The 13,526-nt window shown below is 34.9% G+C and overlaps 1 protein-coding gene across 4 annotated transcripts in view; it reads left to right on the forward strand.

Annotated features, from left to right (window-relative positions):
• LOC150102880 (uncharacterized) overlaps nt 1-13,526 on the forward strand; it is a 539,029-nt gene that overhangs the window by 136,431 nt on the left and 389,072 nt on the right. For all 4 annotated transcript variants that reach the window (XM_090397682.1, XM_090397680.1, XM_090397684.1 and 1 more), the window contains exon 4: nt 6,009-6,064. In XM_090397682.1, the coding sequence (XP_090253808.1) occupies nt 6,009-6,064 (56 nt within the window). The remainder of the gene's footprint in view (nt 1-6,008; nt 6,065-13,526) is intronic.

Here is a 13,526-nt window from a genome sequence, read left to right on the forward strand (position 1 = left end):
ATGCTTTTTTCTTTCCCTTGACTTCCTCTTTAACTTCCTGAATCCACCATGGAGTTCTGATTTTTTTATCTTTACAGAGAACCTCACCACATTCTTCCCTGGCTGAATCATTCAATGTTTTTTTCAGGATTTGTCATTGAATCATCAAGGTTTGATTCTTATTTTCAAAGGTGAAAATAGCTTTCACCTCTGAAAGCTATTTTGTATATATGAATTCACTCTTAACATGTAAATAATTCACAAATCATATAAAGAATCATCAATCATCATCAAATTCCTGACATTTGCTGTGAAGGGGTGTACAGGATATGATAGCACTACATGAAAAATTTACATCGTTACTAACTTCCTATCTACAATTTTCCTCCAAATCATTCTGTTACCTGTCAAGGCTCCAACATTGTCAGATCTTATATTTCTATCTTCTAAGGCACTTGTTACCATATCAATCCACTTATATCTTGGTCTTCCTCTGGGTCTTTTTCTTGCCAACCTGGCAGAGAACACTTGTTTTGCTCATCTTTCCTCTCCCATTCACTGTTTAAGTGAATATACCAACTAAGATTACCTCTGCTAACGCATTCCTGGATGCTAATATTATTATTATTATTATTACCCAAGACCTCATGGAGTCAAAGACTCATCTGGGAGGTCCTTTTATCACACACACATCTCATCATACCGTGTCTTAAACACACTAAAACTAATTGCAGACACCACATTCTCAGACAAGGCATTCCAATCATTCACAACTCTGCACGAAAAAAACCTGGCTCTGACTACCCTACTCACACCCTCTTTATACAGTTTCCAGGGATGACCTCTGGTTCTCCCCTGATCTTTCACTATTCTCTGTAGATCTTCTCCACCACTGATCTTATAACAACCCCTTACCAACTTGTAGGTCTCTATCATATCTCCCCTCTTCCTTCTCTCCACCAGACTCTGCAAATTACATCTTCTCAATCTTTCCTCATCTTCAACATTCCAGAGGTCAGAAACAATCTTAGTCAGTCGCCTTTGGACCCTTTCCAACATCTCTTCATCCTTCTGAAAACCGGTGACCAAATCTGGGCACAATAGTCCATGTGTGGCCTTATCAAAGCCTTATACAATGGAACAAGAATCTCCCTACTTCTACACGTCAGTGTTCTCCGCATCATTCCCAGAAGTCTTTGTGTTGTCTTCACAATTTTGGCAATGTGTCCCCTAAATTTTAGATCCTTACCCACTATCACCCCCAGATCTCTTATTTCCTCTACCTCCAACAATATATTCTCACCAAGCACAAATTCTGCATCCCATCTTTGTTTTCCAAATTTTAAACCCTGACATTTTGCAACATTGAACTCACATCCCCATTTGCCTGCCCAATCACTCAATTTATTCAAGGCTACAACATCTTCACTACTCTTTATGGTTCGTCCCAACTTTGCATCATCTGCAAACAACTGAATATCTCCATCCAAATCTTTGCCAATATCATTAATATTCATGTTAAATAGTAATGGTTCTAAAACAGATCCCTGAGGCACTCCACTAGTGATTTTCCTTTTCCTGGATATCGCATCCCCATACACAACGTGTTGATACCTATCAGTTAGCCAGTCTCCAATCCAATGCACTAATCTAATATCCACCCCATCTGCTCTAGTTCGACTGTCAACTTATCATGAGGTACTGTATCAAAAGCTTTTGCAAAATCCAAGTATATTACTGTGTATCATTCTCCTCTGCCCAAGGAAGCAGTCACTTCATTGTAATAAGTAAGTAGATTACTAAAACATGACCTCCCTTTAGCAAATCCATGCTGTCCATCAAAGATAATACCATTGTTGTCAACCCAACTCTGGATCCTAGTTCTCACAAGCTTCTCCAACAACTTAACCACAACACCTGACCCAGAGATAGGCCTATAGTTTGATGCTTGAGTTCGATCACCTCCTTTATGAAGTGGCACAATCTTGCCCTCCTTCCACTCTTTAGGAACTTGACCAAGTGAAAGACTCGTATTAAAAAAAAAAAAAATATGTCAAGGCAGGTGTCAACTCTCTGAAACATTCCTTCAGAATACGCGGTGATATATTATCAAGTCCCACAGCCTTATTTACATCTAGTTTACTCAACTCCCCAAACACCTCTTGCTCACTTACAGTCAGTCTCTCCTCCCCATCATCAACTGCTCTCAATCTCTCCATGAAGTCACATTCACAAGATTGAAAGATCTTTATGACCTGCTCATTAAGTATCTCCACCACACATTCTGCAACAGCTGTCTTTATACCATTTCCTCCAATCAATGTCATCCTTCCATAATCGTTCTTTCTTTTGCTGGCTACATATCGAAAGAACTCCCTATGATTCTTTTTGGCTTCATTAGCTAACTGCTGTTCATACCTCTCTTTAGCTACTCTCACCAACCAAGTCATATATGGGTACTATGAGAACTCTACTCCAATTATCTGGAATTCGTCCCTCTATCCAGGCCCTCTGAACTATGCAGTGCAGCCACTGTAAGACTTTTATACCTCCATACTTGAGCACTTCTGGTCGATTATCATCTACTCCAGCTGCCTTTCCACATTTCAGACTTTTGATGGCTTTTTCTACTTCAAGTATGCATATGTATTCCTGGTTACATGCCTGGTTAGTGTTTTTTATCACTGTGCTGTCATCACTGATAGTTTCATTTAGCAATTTTTCAAAGTAATTACTCCATACTTAAAGGATATCTTTTTCTCCAGTTTTCATATCATCTTTACCATCTCTAATTCCTTTTTCAGCATGCTTTCCTCCATTTATTCAACAACCTCCAGAATATCTTGCCACCTTCTTGATATTTATTTTCATATGCTCTTACCAAAGTCTTCCCATGACTTTTGTTTAGCTAGTTTTATACATCATTTAGCTTTCTTATATTTGTCTCTGCATTCTCTAAGAGCACACGCTGATATATTTGCCAATAACTTTTGATATGCTTTTCTTTTCCTTCACTGCCTCTTTAACTTACTGTGTCCACCATGGAGTTCTGATTTTTCTCTTCCTGCGGACAACCTCGCCATGCCTCTCTGGCTGAATCAATCAATGTTTTCTTCAGAGCTTGCTACTGAATCTCCAAGGTTTGATTCCTGTTCTCAAACTCTTTCATTTTTTTTCTTGAATAATGTTTGTATATTTCAGTCTACAGTTCACATCTGAGAGCTGCTCAACTTTTATTTGCTTTAAAACTTTCTTACATGTTATTCTTTTCAATATGAAATTCAGTTTTATTATGCTCAAGACTAAATGGTGATCACTTCCAATTTCAAATTCTCTGTGCACTCTAGTGTCCTGCACTAGAGAGAAAACATCACTATCAACAATAACATAGTGAATGAGACTTTTCTTATTCCTTTCATCTTCTCTCTATGTGAATTTGTGCACATTTTTATGTTGAACACGGTGTTAGTAATAACCAGTCCGTGTCTTGAGCAGATATCCACCAAGTATTTGTCATTATTATTAGCTTTGCTCTGTTCTCCAAATTTTCCCCAAATATTTTGGTATATCTGACAATCATTTGCTACTGTAAAATAATGATATCTTTTGTGTATTTAAATTCTTATTTAAATTTTCAATATTTCTTCTCTTTACTTATTTACTTTATTTTAACTTAACATAAGTCATAACTCTGAGTGTATAATCTCTTTGCTTTAATATTGTTGCTTGAAATAGACTCTTACTTTTAATCCTTTCAGTCTATCAATTTAATCTCCCCCCCCCCCCCCTCAAGGTCGGGTCTATGCTATTTCACGTGTACGTATTTTAGAATTTAGGAATTACTTCTGGCTGGAGCCAATTTCCTTTTCTAAAATGGCTGGCTTTTTCTCACGCTGATCTCTGAAAATGTATTTGTATTTTCGACTGGGCCATCAGAGATCGGTAGAGGAATTTATATGTTTCCCATATATGCAAGAAAGGCGCCCAGCACAACACGGAATTATCTCTAATAACCTCTAAGTCAAGCAACGTTTAAATCTACTATTCATCAGTCATGGCTACTATTACTCTTAAGGTCACACAGGTTCTGTCTTTTTATGAGAAGTGCATTGGTCAGGCAGAATCAGGCAAGTTATTTGGCAAACAAAACAATTTATTCATGCCAAATCAAAGTACATAAAGTTTACACTACACATACTAAATTAATCCAACTTAAATTGACTAATCAAAATTGACATGGAAAATACATAAAATTCACATGTCTGGTTCTTCACTGGATTACTTAACATTTCTCACTTAAGCTCAATGACTAATGCAATTAATTACGCCCATTAATTCAGACTCTGGAGCAGACCTGCACATATTTTACATTAATTTATCTCAGACTATATACGATATTAGGCTTAACAGAACTTTCACATACTATTCCCTCTTCATTATATAACATTATCTAATTCCTTATATCTCTGTATACTACTTTGCAATTATTTTCAACAAATCTGCTTTCCATCCATACTATTGTTCTTTATGCTAACAAACAAAAAAAAATTCAGCAATCTTTGTCATTAATTTCACAACTAGGAAGGTCCTATACAGAAGTCTTGTTACTTTGTCATCTAGTTCATTACACAAGATCCTAGTGATCGTTGACATGTTCTTCTACTTTCTGGTAAAATTGACACATGGGCACTTTTTACTATATCGATAATACTTCACATGCGGAGATTGTCAAGGAATTTAGTGGTGGGACTCTGAAGTAGATCGGCACTGCTATTAAGAGCCTCCCATCATCATCATCGGGCTTCAGCTGGCGAGACATGGATCCCTGTCCTTGGAACAGCAGGACACACTGGAAACTCCTCGTAGCTATAGCAGGAAAGGAAAACTGGAACTGGAAAGCATAGCCTCCGAAAGGCTTGCGCCGACAAAATACTACTACTGCAAGCCTTCTACCGAAAAAGCGTAGTACCGAAAAATCTCTTTTCCTTCGATTTGTCCCCCTTTTATTCTGCTCTCCCGACCTTTGAACTCTTACAGATTTAATTGCCCAGATTTTCCTGAAGGGGTCTTCTCATCCACCTGACAGTCGCTGAGTCAAGTCGGGAAACCCTGTACTTCACTGACCTTCATGAGTTGCGATCACGTCAGGTCTTATATGCTAATCCCATCTGAGTTAATTCTTTGTCTGTACAATTTTTTTTTCGGGTTTATTACAGCAAAATTGTATTCAGTATTAATCAAATTATAAATATACTAAATTAAATTTTATTTCCCAAGTAAAATCGGTATAGAAGAAATTTTTTTCTAAAATCCTTCTATACAAGATTTTACACTACTCTGCTATTTAGATCCTCAACAAGGACCAACTTTTCATTTTTGTTTGTGTTAGTTACTTTCTCTAAAGCTTCAAAAAATTCCTCCACTTCTACCTTAGCAGAAACTTCTGTGGGAAGGCACAAATAAGTCTCATTGTGCAGGTCCCCGATTCTGATATTTGTCCACATCACTCTATTTGAAATTGTCTGCCATTCAAGAAGATTAGCCTCATATTTAGTGTTGAATACTATGGCTACACCTTCTTTTCCTTGATTGTCATTGATACAAAATACAAAATGTTTTAATTGCTCAGAGAGATCTGACTAGTTTTTGCCTCATATAAAGAATATGAACTTAAAATACATATATGGATTTATCTAAAAAGCATTATAAGTAATTCCTCTGATAAAGGAACATTTCTCACGTATACTTGCATAAATCTTACCAGGAACACTCAGTAGAGAAATACCTCTGTAATTCTTGCATCCAGTTTTATATCCCTTTTTATAGATGGGTAGGGTACTATGGGTACTCTGCTCCAGTCACCTGGAATTCAACCTTTTATATTTCTGAAGTATACTTGCTATCCTATCTTTATGCATTGATAAAGTAATATATTTCGATGAGAAATAAAATTTTAATTTTTACTTTGTTTAATTTACTTTTCTACTATATTTAATTTTTCTTTTTTCTTTTTTTTTTCCCCCTTTTAGCTTTAAAGACGTCTCCCCATTTTCATGAGCAACGGCAAAAACTAGAACGAGCCAAGGTTTGTTGAGATTAATTGTCAAGGCTTTGGACCTGATCTTGTTGGACATTCATTGGAATTCATTAGTGCTAACTTCTTGGAACATATCCAATAATTAAACTGTTGTTCCTGATAGAGATCATATGCTCTTTTATAGAGCATCACTATATATATATATATGTATATATACAGTATTTCAAAATTAGGTCACAATTCTAAGCAGTCATATCTTCAAAATGAATGCTAGAAAGATGAAATAAACAGCATATTATGTTATTGGGCAAAATATATACATTTTGTCCTTTGCAAGCTATAGGCTCACAGGATTTTTGAGTTGTCCTCTTATTATATGAACAATGGTCTCACCTGTATAGCAGCCTTCCCCCCCCTTCCCCCATAAAAGTGAACTTGTCATTTGTCACAGTGTGACCAGCATCAAAATCTGTGCTGGAAGTTTCTTCAAAGTTCATTATAGAGGAGACTGATATACTTCATCCCTGATTTCTTAACATAGCATGAATAGGAAAACAATTATTCAACGAAATGTAAGGTTTGTTATGCAACCAGATAAACTTTAACACATGTAGCACATTCACTTTCTATCACATCTGCTTTTCACCTACTGCTGATATCTTTGTTTGCTCACAGACAAGATAAGATTGCCTCACATCCATAATACTTCTGTTACCCACCTCTATACGAGTTTTATACTTTTCAAGCCACATCAGCTTGTTTCCTTTCCAGTGTTATTCATTTTGCAAATATGCATGCACCCATACATATACATTAAATCAAAAGTCTTGAACCAGAAAAAACAAAACATTTTGTATAAATTAAATTGTTCAATGTATATACATGCACATTATTCAGCAAGTAAATTGCAATTTGCAGTATATAAAAAGAGTCTCATATATATATTCAATGTCTTCGAACTTTATCTTTCATAGTATCCCATTGAAAATTGCTTGATATAAGATCAAAAGATTTTGGTGATCATTCCTCAAAATTTTTAATAAAAATATCAAAAATTTTCATTCAAAAATATCAGAATTTTTCATTTAAAAATGTAATCAAAAGTGTGGAAACATACCATCTTTTTGCTAGAGAGGTTTGGTGTTATTATAAGAACTGCTTTAGTTCCAGTGCACTGCTTCTGTTAATTTGTTTTACCAGTCATCGTCAAAAAAGAAGTAAGATCACCTACCTCCTCCTCCATAGTGCAACCAAAATGGCATGTGGCACTATTTTTCCTCAATAACCTTATGTATTCACATCACTCTAGTAGACAAACCTATGTCTGCAGGATACCTTTCAGGAAACTGGATACACAAAACTCTCCCTGGATGTGTAATGAATCCACTTCATGTAGTGATCAAAATAAGATTTGAAATTTGTGGAATTTGTAACTCATCATCAAATTCCTGACATTTATCCTCAGGGGTGTACAGGATGATAGCACTACATTAAAATTTACATCATTACTAACTACCTATTTACAATTTTCCTCCAAATCAATCTGTTACCTGTCAAGGCATCAACATTGTCATATCTTATATTTCTATCTTCTATGCACTTTTTACCAATATCACTCCACCTATATTGGTCTTCCTCTGGGTCGTTTTCCTGCCAACCTGGCAGAGAACACTTGTTTTGCTAATCTTTCCTCGCCCATTCTGTTTAAGTGACCATACCACCTGAGGTTAGCTCTGCTAACACATTCCTGGATGCTGACAATATCTAGTTCTTTCCTAATATCCTCGTTTTTAATATGATATTGCCATTGCTGCCATCTGTTCAGGCCTCTAATCTTTTTCAGGACTCTCGTATCTGCGGTCTCTAGTCTTTGGCCAAGTGTTTTACTTCTGACCCAGCTCTCAGATCCATAAGTTAAAACTGGTTTGAACAGTGTCTTGTATACAGCTAATTTAGTGTTTTCACTAATTTCTCTCTTATTCCATATAAATTTATTCATTTGACTTCCTATCATACTAGCTTTGTTGATTATGTTGTCTATTTTCATATTCAATTTACCATCTTCACTAAAAATCGTCCCTAAGTAGAAATGTTTTACTTGTTCTATAGGTTCTCCATTCACAATGCAGTTGATATTTTCAGTGCTTCTGCCTATTTTCGTTGTCTTTGTCTTGTTATTGCTGACCTTAATACCATATCTATTACAACAGTTATTCAGTTCAGTCAGGGAATCTTGCAGATTTGTAGCGGATTTTTCTAGAATTAAAACATCATCCGCATAATCAAAGAGCTGACATTAACATCTCTAATTTTGATATCAGGTTAATATTACTTTTCTCCATAATGTGATCCATATAGATAATGAATAACAGAGAGGATAATGTTCATCCTTGTCTGACATCAGATTTAACATTAAACCATCTTCCTGTACTTCCTACAATTCTAACTGCTGACTTACAACTCAAATAAAGATGAAGTATTGCTTGATATAATGCCCATTAACACCATATAACTGTAGCATTTTGAATAGCTTCTCTCTTGGCACCTTGTCATATGCCTTTTCCAGATCTACAAAACTTAAATACAGATCTTTGTTATATTCCCATGATTTCTCAACTATGTGTCGTAAACTGAATATCTAATCCTGACAGCCTCTATTTGGTCAGAATCCCGCTTCTTCTTCACCAAGCTTCTCTTCCACAATCCTTCTCAACTGTTTCTGAAGTATACTAGCATAAATCTTACCAGGAACATTGAGTAATAAAATACCTCTGTAATTCTCACATTCAGTTTTATTTCCCTTTTTATATATGAGTACTATGAGAGCTCTACTCCAATCATCTGGAATTCGTCCCTCTGTCCAGGCCTTCTGAACTATGCAGTGCAGCCAAGTGTAAGACTTTTATACCTCCATACTTGAGCATTTCTAGTCAAATATCATCTATTTCAGTGCCTTTCCACATTTCAGGCCTTTGATGGCTTTTTCTACTTCAAGTATGAATGTGTATTCCTGACTGCATGCCTGTTGAGTGTTTTTTTACTAATGTGCTATCACTGCTTCTTTCATTTAGCAATTATTCAAAGTAATTGCTCCATACCTCAAGGATATCTTCTTGATATATATCTTGCTACCTTCTTGATATTTATTTTCTATGTTCTTACCAGTCTTCCCATAACTTTTGTTTAGCTAATTTTACACGGTGTTTATCTTTCTTACATTTGTCTCTGTATTCTCTAAAAGCATAAGCTGACTTATTTATCAGGAACTTTTGATATGCTTTCTTCTTTTCTTTAACTTCCTGTGTCCACCATGGAGTTATGATTTTTCTATCCTTGCAGACAACCTAATCACATGCCTCTCTGGTTGAATCAATCAGGGTTTTCTTCAAGGTTTGCCACTGAATCTCCAAGGTTTGGTTCTTGTTCTCAAACTCTTTCATTTTTTCTTCAATAATCTTTGTGTATTTTAGTCTACAGTTCACATCTGAGAACTGCTAAACTTTTATTCGCTTTAAAACTTTCTTACATGTTCTTCTTTTCAATATGATATTCAATTTTATCCTGCTGAAGACTAAATGGTGATTACTTCCTGTTTCAAATCCTCTGTGCACTCTAGTGTCCTGCACAAGAGAGAAAACCTCACTAACAATAACATAGTCAGTGAGACTTTTCTTATTCTTTGCGTCTTCTCTCCATGTGAATTTGTGCACATTTTTATGTTGGAACATGGTGTTAGTAATAACTAGTCCATATCCTGAGTAGAAATCCACCAAGTATTTGTCATTATTATTAGCTTTGCTCTTTTCTCCAAATTTTCCCAAAATATTTTTGTATGTCTGACAATCATTTGCTATTCTGCTATTTAGATCCCCAACAAGGACCAACTTTTCATTTTTTATTCTGTAAGTTGCTTTCTCTAAAGCCTCAAAAAATTCCTCCACTTCTACCTTAGTAGAACGTTCTGTGGGACCATAGGCACAAATAAGTCTCATTGTCTGGTTCCTCATTCTGATATTTGCCCACATCACTCTACTTGAAATTGCCTGCCATTCAAGAAGATTAGCCTCATATGTGTTGAATGAATACAATGGCTACTCCTTCTTTTCCTTGATTGTCATTACCTGAATATAACGTTTTGTATTTATTGCTCAGAAAGATCTCACCAATTTTTGTCTTTTTTCTTTCAGTCACCCCTATTATGTCGATCTAGTATTTATCCAATTCCTCAGCTAGCTTCATTTCTTTGTCATTCAGGCTTCTTATGTTAGTACTGATCTTCAACTCTGTTGATTTGTAGCTGTGCCCACACTTTTATTGTGAAATAATTTTATAATTTTTTGTTTCCATGTTCATTTTTGTTTTTATAGTCTGAAAATTGGTCCTTTCTCATTTAGTGATTTGCTACTAGTATGAGAACATCGCATTTTGACATTAAATTTGTACCCTTTTTAGAGAATTATTTGCAAGACAAGTTATACCATATTACTTGCAGTAACAAAACTCCTGGACAGTTTAATTCCATATACAGGAAAGCTACAAATCCAAATAATGTAAGCAATTACATAAATGAATTACTAAAGTAATACTTACACAAAAGACAGACCTACATCATAAAGAGCAAATCAAATAGTTTCCATATTTTATGAAAGTTTGTGCCCATCAAGGTTTTATGTTTAGCAGCAGTTGATGACCTGGTTTTGGAATTCAGACTACATATGCAATCACTCAAGTTTTTCTTAATTCCTCAAGTTTGCACTTCAATAAATGACAAGTTAATTGAATTGTGTATCAAAAACATTTTTAACTTCATCTGAACATTAACTTTACATTAAAATATTTACTTTAAATATCTTTTTGAGTCATGTAAATGCAATATGCATATATTTTTTTTTTTTTTTTTTTTTTTGTTACATAATAACTATCATCATCATCAGTTTCTTGCCTTCAAGGGTGTACAGGATAATATATACTTTTATACAGGATAATATAACAGTACTACATGATTAAATTTACATTATTACTTATCTGTTAACAACTAATCATTATTATATTTACATTAGAGTTTACATTATTACTAATCTCTTATCAACCAGACAGAAACATGAAGGAATAAGATGTTTTGTTACATATATGTAATAAACTTATTACCCAATTTTGAAGGATGATCAGAATAAATTACAATTTACAAACTGTGCCATATATCATTCTCCTAGTTCTTCTAAGTAAGTTTTATTTTCATATTACAGCATACTGTCATATGAAATTGATTTTCTTCTATAAACATTGTAATGGAATTATTATTTCATTTTGCATTAATCATTTATAATTTTTGAGAAAATTACAATATACACTTGAATATTAATTACAGTAACTCGAATTACTACTTCTGATATTTAAGCGAAGTTCGATTGCCATCATCAGGTAAGAGAAAACTGTATGATGTATGCATGCAGACACTAACACTTGGTAAATGAGGCTGAAGAAAGGCAACCCAATGTTGGTCCTACCTCCCCCCCCCCCCCCATTGGTTGATCTTGACTGAAGACCTGTGTCTGAGTTCTTTCCAAATTTAGGGCAGTTTCATGCACCTAATATTGAAGTTTATTGAGATTCAGAAAATTTCTTAAGGCTGAGGTGGATTCCAGGAATAGTGTCTCATATTTGTATTTGCTGCATTAGAGCTGATTGGCCTTCTTCCAGCTTATCCTGTGGTGGATGTCCAAGGCATTGTCAGCAAGTCCAAAGTGGAAGTTTTTTAGGGGCACTTGCACCTAAAAAAAATTGTTAGTTTATCTGTGTAATAATTTATTTATTTAATATTAGTTGTTATTACTGTTGACTGTGCCTTTGTATTATTTTCTTCTTATCTTTAACTATGTTTACTTCAATATTTTCCCTTCTATTATATCTATACTATAGCTTGCGCTCCTTACAGTTACTATCCGTTTAAAACACTTTATCTTATTCTAATCCAATTAACTTAGTCCCTGCTTGTAATCGTTTACACTTCATACAAGTGTTCGCGCTGTTAGTGAAAACATCTCTGAAATAGGCAATTCATAGTTACAGTTTACTATCTCCCACACTATGTAATTCAAGAAAATTTATATTATTTATTGACTGCACCATCCTGAATTAATTGTAAAGCACGAGAGGATTAGTTGTTGCACAAATAGGATAGATCACTTTCAAAAATAAACCTTAATTATTCAATCGTGGCAATTTCTCTATTTTAGACACATAGGTTTGATTGATTTTGTGAGACAGTGCATTGGTCAAAGATCAGGTGATAATTTTAAACAAACAAAACATGTTTATTTTACTTTAAGCAACTTTACAATATAATACACAATTGAACAATTCCCTATTGCCTATCTTGAGCTCAAATCGCAACCTTTACAATTAGACCTTCTATTCACAATACTTAAATAACTTATGGATATTATTTCTGGGAAAAATCTTAAATAACTTGTTTACAACTCTAGGCAATTACTGGCTGTTATAAACCACATCGTTGGCTAAACATTCTTTCTTAATATATACTACCTAACATTCAGCCTCAGTTATCTCTTATAGCGACCTTACTACTAAATTAACAGATCTACGTTCAGTGGACATATATGCAATTCTTATGCATTACCTCTAACATTAGTACCAGCGAATCTACTCTCAATTTTGCAGTATAACATATAGTCCTACCAGCTTTGAAGATTTTTGGTGGTTCTGCTGACTGCCTCCCTTCTGTCCTATATACTGGCCTTCACTGATTGACTTTTGATGGTCCGTAGTTCTTTCCTGGGAATCGTAGCATTGTTCTCTGTCGGTACTGGATCTACTGTGGGCACCGTGTATCTGGTCTCATGTAGCACGTTCCGTTGCTGGAAACACATCTCCGAAGAATAAACTGCCTCTCCTGGGTTTCCCGTACCTAGGACTCGCGCTCCAACAAAATCTTGAGGTCAAAGCGGGCCAACGAACTGCAGCAAGAGGAAACTAAGAGCCCCTTTTCTGAGGCTCTCGAGACCACTTTTATATGATCCGAAGTTCTTGTTTTAGGTTTGGAGATCTCCAGATCTTCTGTAAATGTACTGATGTTAATTGTCTTGACCTTCAGTTTTGGCAGCAAAATCTCCACATCTGAGTGACCTTCAGCACCTTTGTTCACTCTCAGGTAGCCAACATAATGCTGTCTAATCCTCTTAACTTTAGGCAGAAATACTTTAACATTCGGTTACTTTTACAATTTTTGCATCATTTTTTAACATGTTAACAGAATTTAACATTAAATCAACATTATGTACAATTTGAACTTTTACAATATTTTATAACTTATGAACAATTCTATGTCATTCTTTTAGTCAGCTACCTTTACAAGTTAACAATCAGTATTTAAATGTTAAAATACAGTAATATACAATTTTGTTTTTTCCTGTACATGATTAATAACCTGTGTAAAATCGATGTCGGAGAATTTTAACAAATTTCACCGCATCGGATTTTACATCTGTTC

This window comes from Typopeltis vanoorti, chromosome 9, assembly GCF_054136105.1.
Source record: "Typopeltis vanoorti isolate ZY-2024b chromosome 9, IOZ_Tvanoo_1.0, whole genome shotgun sequence".
In the NCBI taxonomy this organism is placed as follows: domain Eukaryota; kingdom Metazoa; phylum Arthropoda; class Arachnida; order Uropygi; family Thelyphonidae; genus Typopeltis; species Typopeltis vanoorti.